General features: G+C 42.2%; 1 protein-coding gene across 1 annotated transcript; it reads right to left on the reverse strand.

The window, feature by feature from the left end:
* Positions 1-1,032: 1,032 nt before the first annotated feature.
* On the reverse strand, positions 1,033-24,200 carry LOC125902301 (CYFIP-related Rac1 interactor B-like). The gene is made up of 11 exons (XM_049598550.1): positions 23,962-24,200; positions 16,456-16,529; positions 16,247-16,368; positions 14,661-14,766; positions 14,072-14,208; positions 12,955-13,032; positions 12,582-12,698; positions 7,119-7,198; positions 6,900-7,026; positions 6,472-6,542; positions 1,033-5,052 (listed from the first exon to the last, which is right to left on the reverse strand). Exons 2-11 carry the CDS (start codon positions 16,526-16,528, stop codon positions 4,983-4,985), a joined length of 981 nt encoding a protein of 326 aa, XP_049454507.1. The 5' UTR covers position 16,529; positions 23,962-24,200; the 3' UTR covers positions 1,033-4,982.
* Positions 24,201-24,551: the final 351 nt, after the last annotated feature.

The following is a 24,551-nucleotide window of genomic DNA, read 5'->3' on the forward strand; positions in this document are numbered from 1 at the left end:
CACTACACCAACAGTTTCAGTTTTTGCCATCAGGTTCACTGCTCAGACTCCCACTTGCTAAAACAAACAGATACAAGCGCTCCTTTGTTCCTTCTGCTGTCTCTCTTCTAAACGCCAGGAGGAAAAGGTAGCTTATTCATTAGTGCGGAACATTTTAATTCTTTTTGTTTTTAACATGAATATGAGTAAGTATTTATTAGGCTTGTCCACAATGTGTTTATTATGCTGTGTGTATTTGTGTATTTTTGTACTTTGTGTTGCTCCCACTACTGCGAAACTAATTGCCCCACTGGGGACAAATAAAGCAATTGATTGATTGATTGTTCCAATTTTTTCATTAAAAAAACTACTCACTGTTCAAAGACAGTGCCTATCAGTTTTTTCTAACCCGAAATAGCTCGGAAAAATAAAAAAATGTATCCCAGAAAGCTCACATCTCAGGAGGTTTAATGTACATTTAACAAGGCAGTTAATTGTTACTGACTTTGTCCAAAAAAAAAGTTCAAATGTGTTTGCTGAAACACTTTGAGTGTTTGTCTGAATTGCATCCGATCCAGTTGACTAACAGTCATCAGGGGATGTTTCTAAGAGAAGAGCCCAAAGGGAGAAAATATAAATAGAATAAAATTGGGTCTAAAATTGATCCCTGTGGCACGCCGCAGGATATTAATGAAGAGGAAGTTTGTAATCCAAACAGGAACTGTTCTGTCTTGTGGGTGGAAGACAAAGTCAGACTCATAATAACGATATAATAAGAATGATTAGCTGATTCAGAAGCAGCTCAGAGGTCAGAACTCCTCTATAGGAATGATTTCCAGTTTAAAGACACCAGTACATTACGTTCAGCTGGAGCTTCCAAAGTTGTTTCCAGCTCCTGCAGCACAGACTGAACCTCATATGATTTTTTGAACTGATAACACTGTTGTTTTATCATTGTTATAATAATGCATGCTCAAAAGTTGGCATTCAGTGCAGCAGCAGCAGCAGACGAACACTAACTGTGAAATATGGACAGAAAACAGCAGAGTCTCATTTTAGCAGAATCATATTTTTCTTAAAAATGTAAAAACTTTATTTGGCCAACACAAACATCATTTAAAACAATTAATGCCATACAATCCCTGACACTGCAGCGTTAACATACAAAGCAAATCAAAAAGCTCATGAAGATTTCCAGTCATCAGTCCCGCGGATCAGATCAGTCCACACATGGAGAAAACTAAAGTCCACATCAGTCTGAGGTTTCCCTCGTTTCAGTACCATATCGTCTCCGTCACAGTGGTTCTCCTTCTCTTCGCTATTCCAAACTGCTCTCAGCAGCCAGTTTATTACAGCCGTCCACATGTCACAGCTCAAAATAAAAATAATAATAATGTTTTTGAAATCATACCGTACCTTAAAAAGTTTTTAGATTAACATTGGAAATGTAACCACAAAAACAGAAATAAAATCGGGTTTAAGTATCATTCTGAGGACACCATTTTAAAAACTCCTCCTTTACAGTCGCAAGAGCCTGAATAGTTTGGGACTGTCTCATCAAACGGTTTAAAATGCTTCCTGAAGAAGGTCAACTAGATGTGCATTTGTCAAACCAACAAGTGAATCTCCCTGCTTGAAGTCTTTTCTCTTGTGAAACCAAAACATCAACTCAACCAGCAAAACAAATGTTGGGATTGGAACATTTTTACAAACCACTGATATGTTAAATTTGTACGTTATATGTAGCAGATAACTTGAAACTTTATGTTTCAACAACGCTGTGGTTAAATCTGTGGTAACGTTAAGGCACACTTGGTTATGGCTCGGAAAAGATCATGTTTCGGACTATAGTACCCTGTTTTGGGGGTTCAATCCCTGATTGACACACAGCAATGTCTCTGTGAAAAACAACCGCTTGTTGTGGCAGTATACCAGGTGGGAACAAAGTGACGGGTCCCTAAAAAACACCTGCGTTTGGTTTTTAAAAAGCTGCTGGAAACGCAGCGATGACTCACTACATCACATCCGATTTGTTGGTCTTGCGTACGTGTCACACCATTCCCCACCTCATATACTTTGTCACTTTAGAGACGTTGATATGACACGTATGAAATGTACAAAGGTATATTCGTGGTTTGTAGAAATGTACAATGCTAACATTTTGGCCCCTCGTCTGTTTGTTTTGGAGATGAAGAGTTCTCCGAGATATTTCAGCTCCCAGTAAAAACCTCCTGAATAAAGAGCAAATTCCAACCAGGAAAGATTCAGCTGGTTGCAATGTGCTCTCCTCACCACTAGATGCCACTAAATCCCCCTAAATCTAACACACTGGACCTTTAAATCTCAGTCACAGTGAGTGTTTCCTGCACTCCAGCCTCAGGGGGCAGTAAGGAGCCGACAACGCACCACAGAGAGGTGAAGAAGACGATGCACATGAAAACTTCCCTGGACAAACAGCACAAAGGTGGGACCTCTGCTTTCTCTGAGGTGTTTTTTTTTTCAACACAGTGTTTTAGTTCTACAAGAGAAAAGACTTAAAGGATGAGGTTAGTCTGATAACTGTTTCAATGGGAGCCATCTGATGACAGTGACACCCACAACTCATCCTCTGAGGAGGAATGAGCTCTTTCAATTTACCAGCATCAAACTGGCTACTGAGAGTTTCGACCCTTTTCCACCGACAGGAAATGCTCATTCAAGCAACCAGGAACTTCTCTGGGCTGTGCGTGACTTTAGGGAAGTAAGAATCATCTGAAATGCAGGTCACATGATGCTCTGAGATCCAGAGACATTTAACCAAAACATGAAACAACAAAGAAACTGTTGAAAACTAATGAAAAGAGCTCTCATTGAAGACGTGTAGTTTTGCTCCTTTGAATCACTAACTCATCTTTAAAGGCTGAAAGATTATTCTCCAGGCACTGGAGGTCTTTTGGAGATGTTCACGTGGACGTACGACTTGATTAATGTTATTTGTCTTTCATCTTTTCTGTTTTGAGCTCGCCCCCTGAAAGTTAAATCCAGCAGAGTCAGTTTGGAGTTTCAACTTCTCTAAGATCTCTGCGGTTGAAGCTAATTACAGCGTGACATTTAGGATTCATTTGACCTGCAGCTGCTTTTCTGTGTTTAAAAATAGTTGTTTAAGAGGAAGTACAGTGTATGAGCACTTGGATTTTATCGTCATGACAATAAATTTTGGAATGCCGCAACATGACTTAAAGGGACAGTTCGCCCCCAAAATCAAGACTACATATTCCTCCTCTTACCTGTAGAGCTGTTTATCAGTCTAGATTGTGTTGAGCACCACAAGCTGAGTGCCATCTAGTTCCATTATATTGTAGAGAAGGCAGACATCTCTCCGGCCGATATCTCCAACACTTGGCAACTCACACCAAAACAGTCTAGACCAATAAATAGCACTACAGGTCAAAGGAAGAATATGTAGTTTTGATTTTAGAGTAAACTGTCCCTTTAAATCCCATGAAAACTTGGCTTTAAACCTTAAATATAAATAACCGAAAAGGCAGCTGTTCAGGTTTGAAAAAAAAGTCATCCTTAGTTGTGTTCAGCTTAAAATAAAAATCTAATGATCTGCATCATCAGGACTGTGTGGATGTGGTTTGATCACAACACAAGCCAACAAAGCTAAAACAGAAATACAGAAATCTCTTATGCTGAATAACCCAAACTGCTCTGACTTTGTTAGAAAGTTGATGATCACATAGGACCCCACTGCTCATAGCAAGAGGCCGGTTGAGAAAATGAACTGACACTTATGTGGTCGAGAAAATGATGAAAATAATCACCCAAACTGTATTTTCTATCTTTATCTGTGGAGCTGATGAACCCAAATTATGATAAACGGTACTATTCTTTCCTTTAAGATTCTGAGCTTGTGTTTGTTTGACCAACACGTGATGTTCCCTCCAGCAGTTCAGTCAACTGACAAGTTGGACCTCGGCCACAGAGACTTTTTCTGAGGTAGGATCTGCGGCGCAAGGAATAATTCAATCAGAACATGAAAAGTTCCTGGGTTCTTGAAAACAGTTCTGGAAAAAGTTCTTGTGGTGGAAAAGGGTCTGAAGTGATGATGTCAGGCTGTCAACAAACGGCAGCTAACAGATCTGAAAGCTGCATTCACGTCACATCAGAAGAGCAGACGAATGAACGGTGAATGTAAAGGTTTTTAAGTCAGCTGATGGTCGAGCCGTTCACTCGTTTCAAATCCAGCAGACCCCTCTGCAGGTTCTAGACAGGCCTGGATAATTACGGTCTCCTGAGGATGATTTTAAATGTTTGGTGCTGCAGCAACAGCTTTCACAGCTGCGTCCGTCTCATCCACACGTTGCCATTTTTGTGGCAATTTCACATCTCCGTTCTGAATCCCAGTTTCAAAGATTTGATTGGTTAACTGTTTGTGGAGGTGGTGGAAACAGTCGTCAATGAGCTAAACACAAACACTCACATGAAACACTGATGTTGTAGGTATAGGCAGCAATTCAGAGGTCTGATACCTTGTTCCAATACTTTCTCATATTGTGGCTGTAATGACATCTGCCACCTCTAGGGGGCGCCCGCAGAACTATATATATCAGTCAATTCACTGCAGTGTTTTCTGTCTGTGACGTATTTTGGAAATTTGAAACAGCCAGCGCAAGTAATTAGAAAAAGTCAACTGCACTAATCTGAACGTCCACTAGGTGTCAGAATAAACAGGTTGTATTGGTTGTAAATGTGACGTGAACGCAGCGCGAGCACAATTTTACATCTTTTCTTGGATCAACCAACTAAAAGTTTCTCTTTTCTTTTTTCTTTTCTTTTCTCTCCTTTTTTTAATATAACAAAAACCAGCACTTTGTTCAAATGAGAGTAAAAACATACAACAATAACTGAGGTTAAAACAAAGAAATGTTAGCTAAAGGTTTGTTCAGTAGTTCTCTTGAAATTTGGACCACAACACTTTTGTATCGTTCCAGTTTCACCTCTGCTGAAGAAGCACTGAGTTAATTTGGCTGCAACATGTTTTTGATCTGCTTGGAGGTAGCCTCATCGTTCAGATGTTTGGTCGTATACCTGCAGGGAGGGAGCAGGCAGTTTAATGAAAAATAATAACCACAGTATCAGTTCAGGAGAGTCAGGTCACTGATAGCGTCGTAAAAGTTAAAGCAAAAATCACTTTTGACACTTTGGGCCTTTCCAAAACCGGAGCCTTCCCACTCCCACTCTGTCTCACAGTGTCACCTTCACAACTGTTTTATAGGCACTAGAGGTGTAGAAAAAACAGTATAGCTTCTAAGATGTTAACGTCTGTATGACAATAATAAATGTCTTTCTTAGTTTGAGCAGTTTCCACTCCTCAAGGTGGCTGCATGGAACTTTTGTTTGTATCGAGCGTCCTCCGTGACGGACACAGTTCTGTGTTGCACATGGCCAGTAAGTCAATATCGATGCAGGCTCGCTGTTGGAGGGTTTTATAACTCACTTCCACTCCTCACTAGACGGTACTCAATGTGGTGGACGCTCCACATGAACGTGAAAACGGAGCAGACGTGTGTGTGGAGAGTGTGTAGGGCAGGGGTCAGCAACCTGACAGATTGAAAGAGCCGTTTATGACCAAAGATACTTTTAAAAGTTTTCCTGGAGCCACAAAACACATTTGAGCCTGATGGTAACACTGCGTGTGAAGGCTAAACCAGCCTACCAGCCAGACATTAAAAATGGGTCTAAATGAACATTCAAACACATGTTTTACCACAAGATGGCTCCTCTGCAGTGAGCTACTTGTACATATTTAGTGCTTTAACTTTGCAGTGTTGACAGTGAAAGCAAACCACCGCCACGCCGCTGTGTCTTTGCATCGAAAGGGGGCAGTTGAAGTAGTTTGGGCATCTGATCAGGATCCTCCTGGGCGCCTCCTGTTAGAGGTTTTCCCCGGGGCAGACCCAGAACACACTGGAGGGATTACATATCTCATCTGGCCTGGGAACACCTCGGGGTCCTCCAGGAGGAGCTGGAAAGTGTTGCTGAGGAGACGGACGTCTGAGGTGCTTTGCTCGGCCTGCTGCCCCCGCGACTTTTACTTTTATGGATTTGGAATCCATTGTTAGCCTCACTGGGGGGGCTCAGGACGAGCTCTAATTTAGAGGAAAAGGTGCCGGGCCGTAGACGAATGACGCACATTTAAGTTGATGAAATGTTCAAACTTTTTTTTTTAAATACAGAGCACAGGCTTCACATTTTTACAGCTGGAGAATTTAAGAATTTCTTTAGGCCGACAATGATAAATAAAAAAAATTAATAATAATAATAAAAAAAAGCGTTCTTTATTGTCATGTGAGCCACAGAGAGCAGCTAAAGAGCCACATGTGGCACCAGAGCTGCAGGCTGCCACACCTGGTGTCAGGGGCAGTTTGGGAAAGGCCCAATGTGTCTGGTTTAAAATGATTTCTGTCACTGCCTCAGTGTGTGTGATGTGTTTGTGGCGTGTCAGACCTGAGAGCGTTGAGTAATCCCTCCACACTGCTGGGCGGCTGCTCCTTCAGCACTCTGATGCAGCCTTTCATCTGAAAAAATATTATTATTATTGTTTAAATGTTTCTTCATGAAAATTCGACTTTCAAAGTTAAAATCTAGAGATCTATCTCAGTGTGGCGAAAGATGTCCTTCCTCAGGTGTCATTTATTAAGGGGAGACAGCTCAGGTGAATGGGGTAAACATTTGAACTAATAGATATCACCATGAAACTTATGAACCTACGACAGTGACGGTCAGTCTTGGCATCAAAAATTGAAATGGAATTTAAGACATCTGTTTTTATCACTTCATAAATCAGAAAATACTGTCAACAAATACTGCCGCCATGTTTTTAGGAATAAAATGTGCGTTTCATGTGTGGTTGTGCGGTTGCCTTGCTAACGTACGTCTATATTGGAGGTCTTAACGAAGGCTCCGGCCGGGTGAACGTGGTCGTACAGGATGATGACGCCGACCATCACACGCAGGCAGAACAACACTGTCTCCTCACTGGCGAAGCGACTGCGATACTCCCTGCACACACACACACACACACACACACAGTGTTGGTTCATGTCTGAGGCAGGTGGCTGTGATGACGCGTTCAGGAACATGTCAGGACTCACGGTGTTTCCAGCATCACTTTGCACACGCTGGCCATCGTACTCAGACAGTCTGTCGTGTTTTCAATCGGGACGTCTGGATTCTGCACGACAACAGGACAATAAAGTGTCATTCACAAACCACGACCAGTAGATAAATGGTGTGTGGAAGAGGTGAACAATTGTGGCATTAATTCATATCATATAAAAACCTCTCGTACTCAGTGGTGAACAAAGTATTCAGATATTTAATCTGAGTAAAAATAGTAAAAATGTAACTGTAAAAGGACCAAAAACAAAAGTATTATTTATGCAAAAAGAAAAGTGTGTTACATTATTAAATAGGCTGTGATAATATTTGATTATTAATACAGTTGCATTAATACATGGAGTATCGAGTAACTGAGAAGACGGTGACTCTACTTAATCTATAGCTGGGTGATTTAATCTGTGTCAGCACATCATATTTAACATTGTGGTCTTTTATTACTGTGTAAACTATTAATCTGCACAGTTACTAGTAATTAAAGTTGTCAGATAAATGTAATGAAGTCAGAAGTACACTACTACCCTCTGAAATGTAGAGTACAAATATAAAGCAGCAGGAAATGGAGTACAAGTAAAGTAAAGGTACCTCAATGTACTTTTAATTACTTACTACTTAGAATTACTATTTTACTTTCTAAAAATAGTTTTAAAAAATGCATATTATGAAATAAAAATGGTGAAACTGTAATAATGCACGTGTAACTTAAATATGGAGACAAGTGAGAAAGAGAAAAATAATAACAAAACATATCAAATTAAACTTCTGATAATAACCTGAGCTGTTTCATAATAATACACTGCAAAAAGTGTCAGCTCTTTCTGATTTATTGCCTCTCATGAGTGGAATTTAAACTCATTTAAAAATGACTGAGATTGGCTTGATGTTAAGACAGGAGTGGACAAACTGTGTCCCTGGCCATTTAATAAATATTCCTCGTTTTTAAATCAGGCGCATTAAAAAAAAAAAAAAAAAAAGACTTTCACATAACTTGAACATATTTCAGTTAATTACACACTGCACTGTTTAAACACGATCTCCTCCTCCACCTGCCAATGCACTTTTTAATTTCACTTAATTTTTGCGATAACGATATTCTTGACGATACGACTTATTAGTAAAAAAAAATAATTAATTATTCATTTAAGAAAATAAAATTGCAGTAAAATCAGTGACATGGTTTCACAGTTTGCTTCAAATATTGGGCAACATTTTTAAAATGATCTCTCATGTCTTTAGTTTGTGAACAACAGTAACTCAGAGTCAGATTCAGATCCTGTCACAATATTAATAGTTCAACTAAATCAAATCTACCACTAATTACACATTTAAACAAATGTCCCATGGATCTATATATATATATATACACATCCGCAGCTGATTTCCTTCTCTTTTTTATGCTCTGCCATTTCTCCTCTAACCATCAGGCCGTAACCTGTGACAGGCTGTTATGAGACAGTCACATATATGGAGTTTATTCCCATCAGCAAAGGTTTGTGACAGAATCAGAGAGCAGAGGGAGAGACGCTGTGCTGCTGCCAGAGGAGCCGCTGAATGAGTTCCCTCTGAGCGCTAAGAGAAGGAAAACATTCAGTTTATTCCACACTACTGAAGCTGCTCCTCTTTGTGGAACCACCAAGGAGTCGCTAATAATTTCGCTTTCAGCCATGCTTGTTGTCTCCGTGGGCAACAGTGTGACGTCAATGTGTCAACAAGTCAAAATATCGCGAGTATCATGATATGAATTTTTCAAATTATATTAAAATTATACCGGTGTTATCGTTAACAAGATGACGTGGCACACTCCTAATAACTAGGCGATAAAAACACTTACCTCAGTAAACATGGCGGCGGAGGACAGAGAGATTCTTTTCTTTGTAATACGTGGACACAACATAAGCTACTGTAATGTCAAACATTAAACTGCGAAGTAGAAATTTGATATAAAAGGAATTATATATTTTATGTACCAAATGGGCTTCTGTGGTCTGATTTTTTTGCCATGTAGCTGGTTGAAAACTCTGCTTTTAGTATTTTCTGGCCTGTGACAATCTGAGAAGTGTGGCCCTCTTGTATTATTTATTATTCAGCTGATAAGAAGCTGTGAAGAAACAAAGTTCCTGTCTTTTACTCTGGAGAAAAACATGAGAAAGCATAAAGATGTTCATCACAGCTTTATGTTTTGTAACAGAGGCGAGGCTACAGGGTCCCTGAGGATTTATTTCTCCTCATGACTTCATGAAGCATGAAGAGTATTTGATGAGGGCGACCTCTGCTGGAGCCTTACGAAAAATACAATACACAGTCCTGCTGGTGACCCCTGCAGGCTGAAACTGTCATTACACCGCCCACATGACTTTAAAGGGATAGTGCACCCAAAAATGTAAATTCAGCCATTATCTACTCACCCATATGCCGAGGGAGGCTCAGGTGAAGTTTTAGAGTCCTCACATCACTTGCAGAGATCCAAGGGGAGAGGAGGTAGCAACACAACTCCACCTAATGGAGGCTGACGGCGCCCCAGATTCAAACGTCCAAAAACACATCATTGAAACCACAAACTATGGACGAGCAGTATGGAGATATTTTGTGGTTTCAATCATGTGTTTTTGGACGTTTGAATCTGGGGCGCCGTCAGCCTCCATTAGGTGGAGTTGTGTTGTTGTTTTTTTATTTAACCTTTATTTAACCAGGAAAATCCCACTGAGATTAACAACCTCTTTTTCAAGGGAGACCTGGCCAAGATAGGCAGCAGCAAGTACAAAACACAGTTACAAATTACACAGATAATATTGATGTTGCTACCTCCTCTCCCCTTGGATCTCCGCAAGTGATGTGAGGACTCTAAAACTTCACCTGAGCCTCCCTCGGCATATGGGTGAGTAGATAATGGCTGAACTTTCATTTTTGGGTGCACTATCCCTTTAAATACGTTTTATTCTTTCTGTTCATTCACTGTATGTTTCCAAATAGCCGCCAGGCACCTAATAGCCACCGGAGGTTTGACCCCATTTTGCGTATTAAACACCGGTCCGATTAAACGCCTGGGCGATTATTTCCTCATTCATTGCCTCATGGCTGTCCCTCCTTGAGGGACTGTTTGCGCTTTTACACACGGGTCGGTGGTGAAGTGGTGCACATGACTCGTGCTATGGACGGACGGACAGCCATCTATCTAAAACAGGTAATACATCTGGCAAATATCTGTGATCGCCAAGACCCGTGTGCGTAAAAGCGCACACAATTCCGTGTCCTCTCACTGCGGATGCTGTGATTTGATGGCCTGGTACTCATTGCAGCCCACTCTTATAAGACCCAATAATAATAACAATAATAACAATAATAATAATAATAATAATAATAAGTTACTGTGGACCTATATGCCATGCCTTTTAATAAAATTACCAAAGGAGTTCGCTGAAAAACAGGTAATGTCTGAATTACTCGCATGCGTCCCCGGTGAAAATCTCTGACATGCATGGGAAATACAGCTTCTACAGGCTCGCCATAGCTTACTGTCAGGACTCAGGGGCCACAATTCGGGATGGCGGACTGTCGGGATGGCGATATTTCGGTGTGGCGGCCTGTAACTGTTGGTTAAATGGCCCGTTCAGTTGGTATTCGGATAACTGGGGCTTTACTGGTATAATGCGATAGCACCACCCAGCAGTGAAACCCATGTACACGAAAAAAATGACCCACTCTAAACATTTAGAGATTTTTGTACACGAACTCACCCCTACCTTACAGTATTTTTGCACTAAAAACATATTGGACAGGAACTGTAACCAAATAACGGCCTGGTGCAGGTCGGTGCAAAAAAAAAGAGCCTTGAGCAAATAGCCCCTGGTTCTTTTAAACGCCTGGGGTCAAAATCGATTTTGTGAAATAAACGTCCGGGTTACTATTTGGAAAAATACGGTACATGAACTTTGACCTCAGAACTTTTACACAAGGCAGCAGAATCGGTGAGTTCAGTGACTCTAAAATCACTCCTCAAACTCTTTACTGACGTGAGCACATCATTTTATTTCCAACACGTCTTCTCTATATTTTTTATGTGATTGCTTTTTATTTATTTACGTTTTATGTCGTATTTTATTATTACATGTTTTTATTTTTTTAACTGCAGTGCTGAATTCTGTTTTTATTCCTGGTTCAACCATGTTCAGCACCTTGTAACTGTGTTCAGGAAAAAGTACTGCATAAATAAAGTTTGTTATTATTACTATTATTATTTTTATGTTTGCATCTTCCTGTTGTTTCCTGTTTTTTAGCAACAAACCAAAAGGCTTATTTACTTCGTCAAAGTTCAATCCAAACATTATAAACAAAACATCATAAAGTAAAACTGCCGGTATACTGCCTCGCCGTTCTGTTTAAGAGGTACGATGACAGAGTGGGGAGCTGTCTCGCCTTTAAGTCGCCAGCGGAGGCAGTAACAGCGCCAAAACAACGCCTGTATAAACAGGACAGCTGACAGGGCAGGATCATGGCCGGCATGGGCATGATGTTTTGATGACGTGTTATGTGTGCAACCCATCGCAGGAGATTTAAAAGCAGTTTGTAGCAGTTAGCAGCTAACTCAGAGAAAATGTCCACTCCTTACCTTCCAAGCAGAGAACGAGATCAGCAGCCATATAACAGGGATGCTAAATGATTGTTATGTTCATGTGATGTCATCGTTACTGTTCATAAAGTGCTGCCGACGCGCATCTTAAACGTCACACTCAAGGCTGCAGACGCTGTTGAGTTACAGGACACGCCTCTTCTGATTCCAAAGTGCCGACATGCTGTCTAAAATCACACTGTGGAGCGACATGATGCAACCAGCGTTTGGTGCTGTGTAAAAATGCAAAGGAGGTGTAAAGAAGGGGCTCTTTAGCGGCTCTATAGCGCCATCTCTGTGTAAAAAAGGCGGCTGAATAAATGAGTCAGCTGTGCAACCCTTCGAAACCTGGAGTGACATCACTTTCCATGTGCTGCTTTCAAACACCTTTCGCAAGTTATGTAAATCTTTCAAGTCTGAGCACACTGCTGCGATTTCTTTCACAAATATGGGAAAAAAGTCAACGGGCAACTTGGTGAGGAATGTCCCACAAAATGCAAAAAATAAAAACATAGATTTAGAAAATTATTTTTAAAAAACAACTACATTAAGCTGGGGAAAAACTATATTTATAATTATTATTATTACATTTTTAAATTATGCTACAGAATTATTATAATTTTTAAGAACTCTTTCCAGCTTATTTCCTTGTTTTTCTTTTTTTTTCTTTTCACTAATTTCTTGCAATTTTTTTGAGTCATTTCATCTTTCGTTGCTCCTCGTCTTCTTCCCGTGCTTTAAAAGAAATCAAGCCGATTTGCTCAGGTTTCAAAGGATTAATTAATAAATTCAATCAGGAAACAAATAATAATATAATCTTGGATGGACTCACATCTGAGACGAACTTTGATGTGGCGTCACTTAGCGTCTTCAGCATCGGCGTGGAGCTGGCGTAGAACAGAGACATCCGATTGGCCAGCTCGTTGTTGACCTCATTTCCTGCGTCGGCCTGGAGGGGAAAAAAAATAAAGCAGCGGTTGCCATGGAAACCCAGTCAGCTGCGTCGTGACAGAATGTTTGGAGTTGATGCTGAGAGGTTATAAAGGTGAGCTGGTTTCACGTACGAGGTCTCAACATTAACAAAGTTTTGGAACTTTATTTTCGTTCCCAAACCTTCCAAAACCTCTGACATGTCAGAAACAACACGTCAGTTTTATGGCAGACAACAGTAAAGAAACAGGTGTGTTGTTCTCTGTGTGTCTTACAGACAGGTTGTTGATCCGCATGCGACTGATGGTTCGGCGATAATAGCTGAAGTCGTTCTGGATGGCCGGGTTCGTCATCTGGGGATCATGAAGAGGAGAAGAACATGAAGAGGACGATGGCGAGGGGTCAGGGTTGGTATTAATGTACCTATTAAGATCCTTAGGAGGAGGAGGAGGAGGAGGAGGAGGAGGACGACGACGACAACGAGCTCGTCAAAATAAAGGGTGTGGCTGGTAAGATGAGGAAGATGAAGAAAGAGGGTATTTCTGTGAGTAGGAAAGGGATGAGGCAGAGGTTAAGAAGTGAAAGAGTAGAGGAGGTGCAGGAGCTGAACGTGGAGGAAATGCAAGATGTGGATGAAGTAAAGAAAGGAAGGTGTAGAGGAGGAGCAAAGTGGACCTTGAGCTCATGAGATGCAGCATGAAGTGCAGGATGTAGAGGAGGTAAAGGCAGGGAGGTGTAGAGGAGGAGCAGGAGGTGGAGGACTAGCAGAGCAGACCTTGAGCTTGTTGAAGCACAGTGTAAAGTGTAGGATGTAAAGGAGGTAAGGAAAGGGAGGTGTAGAGGAGGTGGAGAAGGTAAATGAGGGGAGGTGTAGAGGAGGTGAAGACAGGGAGGTGTAGCAGATTTGTAGAGGAGGTGGAGGAGGAGAATAGGAGGAGCTGAGCAGACCTTGAGCTCATCCAAGCACAGTGTAAAGTGTAGGATGTAAAGGAGGTAAGGAGAGGGAGGTGTAGAGTAGGTGGAGAAGTTAAATGAGGGGAGGTATAGAGGATTTGTAGAGGAGGTGGAGGAGGAGAATAGGAGGAGCTGAGCAGACCTTGAGCTCATCCAAGCGTAACATGAAGTGCAGAGTGTGGAGGAGGTAAAGAAAGGGAGGTGTGGAGGAGGTGTAGAGGAGGAGCAGGAGCTGAAAGTGGAGGAAATGCACGATGTGGATGAAGTAAAGAAAGGAAGGTGTAGAGGAGGTGTAGAGGAGGAGCAGGAGGAGCAATGTGGACCTTGAGCTCATGAAATGCAGCATGAAGTGCAGGATGTAGAGGAGGAAAAGACAGGGAGGTGTAGAGGAGGAGCAGGAGGAGGAGCAGGAGGAGGAGCAGGAGGAGCACAGCAGACCTTGAGCTCGTCGAAGCGCAGCGTGAAGTGCAGGATGTGGGCGAACTGACGAGCCAGTGCCTGTTTCTGCTCCAGGTGCTGAGTGGGAGTCGAACCCGAACTGGTGAGGATGTTCAGGAGACACCGCAGGCTGGACTCTGACAGGAGGAGGAGGACAGGGGAGGACAGGAGGGAGGACAGGAGGGAGGACAGGGGAGGACAGGGGGGAGGACAGGGAAGAGGACAGGGGAGGACAGGAAGGAGGACAGGGGGGAGACGGGGGAGGTGAGGGGTGACAGGTAAGTTCTTCTCCAACAGTAGTCACACATCCAGTCAGCTGTCTCCAGTTTTTTTCATTCGAAAATTAATAAGACAAACACACGTGTTGAATAATGAACATGAGACTTTTCATCTCAATAATGCTGTCGTTAACAAGTCGTTATGTTTAGACACAAAACCCCACTTCGTCAGTGTGACACCACCCATCATCCATCCAGTGTGACACCACAACTGTCAACGTCTGTTCTTTAATTTAACGTCCTGTGAGTTTTATTCTCTGAGATTTTCCAAGAGGTTTATATGAAGTGAAATATCGTTTTCAGGTTCTTACCGAGTTTCTGGGAGAACTCATAGAAGGTTTTCAGTTTACCAACCAGAGGAACCACAGCTGCCCAGGCCTTCTCCTGTACCCCCTCCACGCCAGGACTCTGGATGGCCTGAACACACACACACACACACACACACACACACACACACACACACACACACACAGGGGACATTTTAGCTTCCTGTTGTTTTCACAGTAAAAGCCTGAATACAGTTGTTAAATAACTGTTATTCCATCATGTCGCTCCAGTGTGTGATTTTAGACAGCATGCTGGCATCATGGAGTCCGAAGAGGCGTGATGGGCGTGACGTGTAACTCAACAGCGTTGGCCACTAGTGTGACATGTAACATACGTGCCTGCAGCGCTTTATAAACAATAACAATGACATTAACGTGTCAGTAAGAATCATTTGTTGTTATATGGCGGCTGATCTCGTCCTCTGCTCGGAGGGTAAGGAGCTCCTGGACCTCACTGTTTTCACTATTTGAGGACATTGTCAGTCGCTGTTCTTCTTCTGTAAGTTAGCTGCTAACTGCCACCAGCTGCTTTTTAAATCTCCTGCAGTGGGTTGCACACACTGAGACAACCTGTATTGCTCCATTAGGTTACACCTCCTGTATACACACCCCAAGAACTCCCACAGTCGCACCCACCTCCTCGATTTGTCGACTGATCGCGCCGCTATTCAACTCAACCTCATTCAGGGGCAGAGAGGGAGCAGCAGGAGGAAGACTGGGTGCTAATTTTGCACTGAATTTATGATACACACTGCTGCGTGTTGAAACTGTCGTGTGCAATAGTTTTTGTGCTGTCACAAAAAACCCACAACTAACTAAAACCTGACTGACTATCTTACAAATTAAAACAAAACGATAAATAAATAAAATGAAACTTCTACTTCAAACTGTCACGTCACGTCATCGAAGCGTCACACCCGTCCTGCCGGCTCTCCCATTTACAGACATCATTTCAGTGCTGTTCCTTCCTCTGCTGCCGACTCACAGGCGAGACAACTCTGTCCATTCATTCTGCAATCGTACCTTTTATACAAGACGGCGAGGCGGAATAACGGCGTGACATTCCCGCCTTAAATAGGCCGTGTAATAGCAGCTACTGTTTCTCTGATGCTGTTTAGCATGTCAGATACAGGCCGCTAACCCAGACGTGCTAATGTGTGCTCATGTTTTCTCTCTGATAACTTGAGATCAAGACGTTCAGGGGATTTTTTCTGGGAGCCGAATTACTTTCCAACACTCTCTTCACGGAGGGGCTTTGAGTAATGGTGGCTGACATGAAAACGTAAATGCACAAAAACTTGAATGTCCCTCTCTAGAGCCTGTGTTTGGTTTGTCTGGGCTACTGTAGAAACATGGCGCCGCAACACGGTGATCTCTGTAGACAGGTACCTGCTCCCTGTGTAGATATAAACGTCTCATTCTAAAGTAACAAACACAACAATTCTTTTTCTATTGTCAGCTGATTACACACTAAAGAAAACACACTTATTATATTATATTTCCTGCCAATATATCTCCCTAAATCTGACACACTGGGCCTTTAAGTATGTGACTTGAGTAAATGTACTCACCTGTCGTATCTCCTCTCCTGCTCCTCTGTACGCCTGCAGGTCATCCAGGATGACCCGAGCCTCCGTCAGCACCTGGTTCACCTCCTCCCACACTGCCGTCTCTGACTGTGAGGGCTGAGCATCTGCAGGGAGAAACAAAGAGGTCAAAGGTCAAACACACTCTGCTGTCTCGCTGTCAGTGTGTGTGTGTGTGTGTGTGTGTGTCTTACTCTCAAAGTCCAGGAAGAAGTTTCCACCATTGTTGTCGATGTCTCTGGTTAACACCTTGATCAGGTTCCCCATGCTGTCACACAGAGGTGGAAGGATTTCAGTTTCAGACAGTGGCAGCGAGGACGCTCTGCTCTTACAGTATTCATATATATATAATCAATACAGTGATTAAAAGCCACAGAAATTATTCATAGATTACTGACAGGTTAATTCACAAAGAACGGATTGTGGCCTCTGAGAGCACCATGAAATGCACATCACTTGCAACCACTATCTGCTCTGGCTCAAGGTCCAGATGCAGCACAAAAACACGTCCATACAGTTTTACAGCTGGGTGTAATTTGTATTTTTTGCATCTAAATTGAATGTGACAAAGTTCTAATGCTGCTCCTGTGCCAAGAACACAGTCAGCAGAGCGATGGAGAGAGAAACAGAAAAGCTCCAGGTCCTCCAGGGCATTCCCTCAAACCTCAAACAGGAATTTACACATGATAGAAGGAAAGTGTGTTTGGGATTTATGATCTCGGCCTGTCTCTGAAGACACTAATGATTTCACGGTAACTGCGTGTGGCTGTTAGTGCTGGTCTCTGTGAACTGGACTGTTTTTGCACGGAAAGGCGCCAACTTTGCACCAAATGAGATCACCTCATGTGAATACACAGGAGCACTGAGACACTGGTCAGGCAGAGCCCTACACTGTCCAAACCCTGGTTATCAAGGTGACTGGCTTTAATTAATTAGCCTTACATTAAACAAGAACATGTTGTGCATTAAAGGGATACTTTGGATTTTTGATGTGGGGTTGTATGATGTCACTCACCACGCCCCCAGTTTAAAGAAGCAGGCCGATAAGGAAGCCAAGCAATGTGCTGCTGTGGACGGATAATGAACAAAACATATTTTAGCCACATAAAAACAGTCCCACCTAAGTGTTGAATTACCACCTCGTGGTTGTTCGCCTCCGTGAACACGTCGAGTTGCAAAAACATGGATGCTTCACACAGAAGATCTATACAATCTGACCAAATGTCTCCCCTTCTGTTCCTGAGATATGACATTAAAACATGATGATGTCACAGTCAAGCTGACCTTTGACCTTTTGACCTTCATTATTTTATCCTGTTAGACATTTGTGTCAAGTTTGGTCAGAATTAGTGAATGAATTCTTCAGTTATGGACAAAAACATATTTTGTGAGGTCACACTGACCTTTGACCTTCAACTAACAATTTCTAATCAGTTTATTCTTCAGTCCAAGTGGACGTTTGTGCCAAATTTGAAGAAGTTCACTCAAGGCATTCTTGAGATATTGCATTCACTGAATGGGACAGACACATGTGCTGACAGACAGTCTGATGGATGGACTGACAACCCGAAAAATATAAAATATAATGCCTTTGGCCACGGTTATCGTCGGTCGGTGCAGAGGCATAAAAATCTATCTCAGTTTCAAGCCCTTTTTAAACAGGAACTGTGCAAATTTGCAGGAAAGCCCAATCAGTGTTTTTTCAGCATTGGCAGTATAAAAACAAAATCGGGGAGTGCAGCAAAATGCCGCCTACCTACTTTTGTTTATACAGAATGTGCCTTTTTCGGGGCAATGGGGGGCGTGAGCAAGTAACAAAACGTGTAGCTCAGCGTGTGACGTAAACAGTGACGTGGGAGGGAAGCCGCGGCTGGTCAGTCCTTCAGTGATTCTCTCATAAGTCGGCCCGTCCTTCACCGTCCCCGTCATCTGACGGTTAATGGCCTCTTTGTTTGCGAGGACAAGGAGGGCGCACAATTCCTTGTCTCCCCAGTTGCTCATCTTTACAGTGTCTGTCAGGTTTGTGTTTCCCTCTTGCTACTAGCTGCTCGCTAATTCCTGCTATCAGCTGTTTCCTGTTTATCCACCGCCACTGGCTCGCACGTGCGGCGTCATCAACAGCTCCTCCCACAAGTCATCAACAGCCCCTCCCACAAGTCATCAACAGCTCCTCCCACAAGTCATCAACAGCCCCTCCTGTTGCAGAAGGCCACCTCGGTCTGTTTAAACTAAAAGGGTTCCACCAATATGTCTACCCTACGAGGAGGAAAATTGGGCACCTCGGATCAACTCGCCAATCCGGCTCTGTGTGTCTAAACGCTCGCAGCTTGGGACAACATTCGCCAAAAATCTGGCAGTGTAAAAGGGGCTTAAGTGTTATATTAAGAGTATTTTCACCGCTTTAACTCTCTGTCAGACAGCCAAGTGCGACAGTAGACCAACAGCTCCTGTCTTCAGTGAGCTAAAATTACTGTTTTTGTCAATGGAGTCTGGTGACTGTGACGAGAGTATAGATGTGGAACTGGAGTCGTTAACAGCTTCTGTGTTGTGAACGGACTGTCTGACAGAGAGATAAAGGAAAATACTCTCAATATAGCACACACTGAAGCTAATTTTGATTTTTTTTAGGTGGTTAAAATATGTTTTGTTGCTGAGCCTCTCACATGATTGCTTAGCTTCCATGTCAAACTCCAGCCTGCTTCTTCAAACTGCAGTCATGCCGACTGACATGTATGTAATAGCTACACTGACAATGGATAAGTAGCTCACTCACCTTCAAAAAATCTGAACTGTCTCTTTAACAAGTGAAGGAGGGGGAAATGAGCTGTTGAGTTCAGTTAAACTCTAATTTATTTAGAAAGGTGAAACATCTAAATTTGAACACAGGTTCATGAGAGAGAACCAGCCCAAGGCCTCGACTCGCTGATACCGCAGCTTTCTTTATTTCAGAAACCAAAAAGTGTTATTACACCTTTATCATTATTACCACAAACCATCAGACACAACTTTGACCTGTTGGTCATCACAGTGCGGCTGCAGGTCAGGCTGGAAACCAACCTGCACAAACTCACAGATCCTCATTAAGATGGATCTCAGCCTACAAACCTCAAGTTCAGACTCATGCTGTTTGAAATTTTATCTTAAATTCACCAAAAACCAAACGTGTTCCGCTGTGTCTTTGTGTAAATGTGTCTGAAGTGATTCAGCAAAACACGTGGAGCCTGTGGTTTGAATAACAGTAACAGACTGTATATGATGCTACAACTTTACAGCCGCTGAGTGTTGGTGTAAAAAAGGAAACTGAACTTTCTGCAGATAAACAAACTCAAATAAAAGCAACTGCTCCGCAGACCGACGCAGCTTTGCTGAGTTTGTGAGCTGCAAATTGAACTGGAAGCAGCGTCTTCTCGTTAAAAACAGTTCAAAAAGAGGAAGTGATGAAGTCTCTGAAAGTTTGGCCTAAATTTAAAACAGAGGAAGTAAAGCAGACTGAGCTCAGATCAGGTAAGAAGACAGAGTAACAACAGTAACAGCAGCACAAGAGACACTTCAGAATCTAAAACCACGTCAGACAAATGTTTAGCTACTCAGAGGAAATCTCCTCTCTGTGGCACAGCGATGGAAGGAAGGGATATTCTGCTGAAACCTTAATACCACACTGTAAAGATCAGCCAAAACACATTATTTCACTGCATATATACGATCAGTTTCTCAATGATAAATCCTTCATCACACGGCCACGGCTTCAGATAGCAAGGATCAGTTATTTAAAGGATGTTTACACGTGTTCATTCTGGTGTTTAAAGTATTTGAATATATATTCTGTGCAGGTGTACAGTCCAGCTTCACTTTGGTTCTCTGGCTTCATTTATGTCTTCGTTTTACACATTTCAAACCGTCCTCCTGTGTGCTGACTTTTATTTCAGCACGATCTCAGCTACGAGTCTGACTTCTCGTTTTGTCGTTGTGACAAAGCTTCCAGGAACTCAAAACGACAAGTACAAGTACAGTGACGCGAGCGGCTGTAAAACTGCCCAAATCCTCAGTGATGATCACTCAGAATAATCTTATAGAGTTACAGTTGGTTATCATGAGTTACACTCTCTATTTTGTTGCACATTTTTCATGTCCTGTCGCTGAATGTGCAGGCGTGTCACAGACAGTATATCATGACTGTTTTCTTTCGTTGTATTTGAGATTGAACCTCTTTTTCTTGCCACTAGATGTGTGAATCACTCCCAGTCTGTATTTACCTCATTTCTTTTAATTGCTTTTTCAAGTAGGTTACACCAATATATCATGTGACCTGTGTCACCTGATCTCTACAGTACGTGAGTTTTTTGATTGCACACCTGTTTCCACTGCATTTTATACCCTGATGAAGACTCTCCAGTCGAAACGTGTTGGTTTCTCTGTGAATTAGTGAATGATTTTTAACTAAACCAGAGAGCCTCGGGTGCATTTTTGGACTGCCTGCCTGTGCGATGGACTCTTACAGAGGAAGCTGACCAGTCGTTTTTTATCTTTATAATATTATAAAACAGCTGGAGGTTGTAAAAATACTGTTTCATGAGTTTGCACATAAAAAATGCACAAAAAACCCTATAAAACAGTTTATTCACATGCAAAGTGATTTAATCCAAACTTGTTTTTGTGCCTTTTTCACTGAAAGTCTGCAAATCGCTGAAAATATTAATCATTCACAGTTTTAAACATTTACGATAAATTAAAAGTACAACTCAGTTTTCATTCTGTTTTAAAACATATGCAAAATGAACGTTTCCTGCTTCGTTAAAAACACCCTCACTGAGACACTGTTTTTTAAGGTTGTTGGTTTGTAGAAAGACGCTCTTAAATCATCAGCATATTATGCTGCTTATACCTGTAAGAGGATATTTTTACATCCTTGTATCTCTAATTTAATTTCAAGGGAACGTTTAGATTTTTTGAAGAAGGGTACTTATCTATAGTCAGTGTGTCACCTACAGGAGCTGTCAGTCAGCGCACACCCAGTTTGGAGAAGCAGGCTGGAGTCTGACATGGAAGCTAAGCAATGTACAGCTGTGGAGGGGTTGGCAACAAAGCGTATTTTAGCCGCCTAAAGAAGCTCCCACTTAAAAGAAACAAAATGACTTTAGTTGAACGCTATATTGAGAGTATTTTCACTGCCTTAGTTTTCCATCAGACAGTTTGGCCCAACGGGGAAGCTGTTAACGTCTGCAGTTCCACATCTTTGCTCTCGTCACAGCCAGACTCCATTGACTAAACCAGTAATTGCACCTCACTGAACACAGGAGCTGCTGGTCTACTGCTGCCTCCATCTGTTAATGTGTTATTGTGAGACTGTGGTGTTTAAAAGAATTCGTTCAGATTCACCAAAGTCTCACAATAACACATTAACAGATGGAGGCAGCAGTAGACCAGCAGCTCCTGTGTTCAGTGAGGTGCAATTACTGGTTTAGTCAATGGAGTCTGGCTGTGACGAGAGCATAGATGTGGAACTGCAGACACTTACAACTTCCTGTTGGAACCGGCTGTGCATGGAAAAGTAAGGTGGTGAAAATACTCTCAATATAACGCACACTTAAAGGGTTATCGTTTCTTTCAGGTGGTAAACAGTACGCTGCTTTGCTTCTGCTTCGGACTCAAGGCTGCTTCTCCAAACTGGGGGCGTGTCAGCTGACATCTACTGCGTGTAACACACTGACTGTGGGTAAGTGCCTCGTACACCCCCACTTCAAAACATCCAAACTGTCCCTTTCAAAAGTTGCAAGTAAAATCTTCAACAATCGCTCATGTGTTAACATGTAAACTAGAGCGGCAACATGTGATCGACCAGTTGATGGAGAGAAAATGAATGTGACATGAAGTCACTGTCTCGTTCATTTTCTTCTACAACAATGCTTCCAAACACTGGACGTATTTAATTACATGATATTAAAGTGAACAACTTCGGGATCATCAGTCCCTTAAAGGTTCGTCTTCTGCTCTAAGACGCTGTGACGGACATTTTTCAGCCGTTTAATTCTGAGATCAATTCATCAGTAATAATAATAATGTGAACATTGTTTTATATTGTTGGAGAGTTTAATGTGAGGCTCAGCAGAGTTTGCGGTACAGGTCTGCAGGTAAAGTGTGTGCTCAGGTACATTCCAGGAGTGATAACTGCACAGCATCACGCAGGACTGCAACATTAACCTCTGGCTCACATCAAACGTTCAGCGTGACTCTGACAAATACACTTCTTTCACTTTCAGGGCTCAATTTTAGATTCAGCCGCTCGTACGTCTGTCGTCGTCTTATTACAGCGACACTTGAAATGCAGTGTGTAGCAGAGTACTGTTGGCAGCAGTGGAAGAAACACTCAGATCTTTCACTTCAGTAAAAGTCGTAATACCACAGTGTAGAAATACTGTGATACAAATCCTGCAGTCAGAGTTTACTTCAGTGAAAGTACAGCATCAAAATATACTTTGTACATCACGCAGTACATTCGTGATGTGAAATTATTGATGGTTAATTAACTGTCACTGTAATGTTGCAGCTGGTGCTCTGCATGCTGTATATTTGTATCAATAAACTGAAGCCATGCAGTATAAAGTATTACTATTATATCAAGTAACAGAAAACAAGTACAATAAAGTAAAAGTACTTCAGCGCAGTACTCTGTTACTTTGCACCACTGTTTGTTGCTGTACCTTTGTGGTACTGATTATTGTTCCTGCGCTCACGTTGCCTCATCTGTAAACTCTTAGCTGCAGCTTGAAGTACAATGTTTAACTAAACGCAGATACTCGCAGTACAAGTACTTCAAAATGTTCCTTAAGCATCGTAGCTGCTGTTGCCGTTGTGTTTTGTGGTATTAATACTTCAGAGGTTATTTTGTCTCTTCCTGCGCTCACCTCACAGCATCTCTGTAAACTCTTAGCTGCAGCTGCAGATGTTTGCAGTACAAGTACCTCAAAATCATACGTAAGTGCAGTACTTTGTCCCTGTCCATGACTGTCTGTTGTTGTAGTTTTGTGGTATTAATACTTTAGAAATTATTATTTTCTTCCTGTGCTCACATCACAGCATGTCTGTAAACTCTTAGCTGCAGCTCAAAGTATAAAGTTTGACAAAACACAGATGTTTGCAGTACAAGTACTTCAAAGGTTTACACAAGGACAGATGTTGTTGTAGTTTTGTGGTATTAATACTTCATAAATTACTTTGTTTTTCTTCCAGCACTCACATCACCTCTGTAAACTCTATATAGGTTATATAAACGCAGCTGTGTGCAGTGGCAGCGCTGCACAGCTGCAGCACTCAGGTAAATGTAGGTTACTCGGCGGCTGATTACGTACATACAGTAGGCCTGCACACACGGTGTCGTCACATACCTTCAGTAACCGCCGTGATGTTAATGATCCAATAATCTGATCTCAGAGCAGAAATCAAACCTGAGCCGACGCTTGTTGAGCAGTGACGTAACAATAGTGTCGTAATAACCCTATAATGACGTTAATAATGAAGAGAAAGCAAAGTTGAGGCTTGGTGTCAGAGTGCAGGCTGTTCGTGCTGAGTGTGCAGCAGCAGCAGCAGCAGCAGTGTGCAGGACCTGACATGTCTGATCTGAGACCAGGATCCACCCAGACGGGACTGAGCCCACCAACACCGCCCCCCCGGCCCAGCACACAGACCCCCACCCCGCTCCTCACCTTCACTGATAGCTGATCGATATGTGCGGATCGATCCCGTGTGTGTCGGGGCTCCGGTGTGTCCTCGGTGGTCCAGGTGTCTCCCGGCGGTCCGCCTCCTCTACATGCTGAGTGAGTGTGAACCCGGAAAACAGCCGCTCGGCGCTCCGTTAACTATAAAAGGAGTGATTTCCTCAGGAGGAACTGAACTCTGAGCCAATCAGCGAGCCGCGAGGCAGCAACTGCAACTGCAACCTCACTGTCGGCCGACGCAGGCAACCTGAGCTCCACTGCAACTACAGCCGAGAGAACCGGGCGAGTTCTGAAGCCAGTGTATGGGAGATCATTTCTGCCAGGAAGAAATTAAATAATGATGATTTAAAAAAAAAAAAAAAAGAATAATTAAATTTAAAAAAAAATCAAAAAGTAGTCATTTAAAATTTAAATATTAATTTACTACTTCAGCTATGAGACAGAAACTATGAAATTGGAAATCAAAATTTGTACTGATATTCGTATTTATTTACCATGTCATGAATTTCACTGTCAGCCAGTTTCACAATCTTGTTTATAAAAAGTCAAAATTTGAATTTAACATTTAGCACTTCAAA

Source organism: Epinephelus fuscoguttatus, linkage group LG15 (assembly GCF_011397635.1).
Source record: "Epinephelus fuscoguttatus linkage group LG15, E.fuscoguttatus.final_Chr_v1".
NCBI classification, from domain to species: Eukaryota; Metazoa; Chordata; class Actinopteri; order Perciformes; family Serranidae; genus Epinephelus; species Epinephelus fuscoguttatus.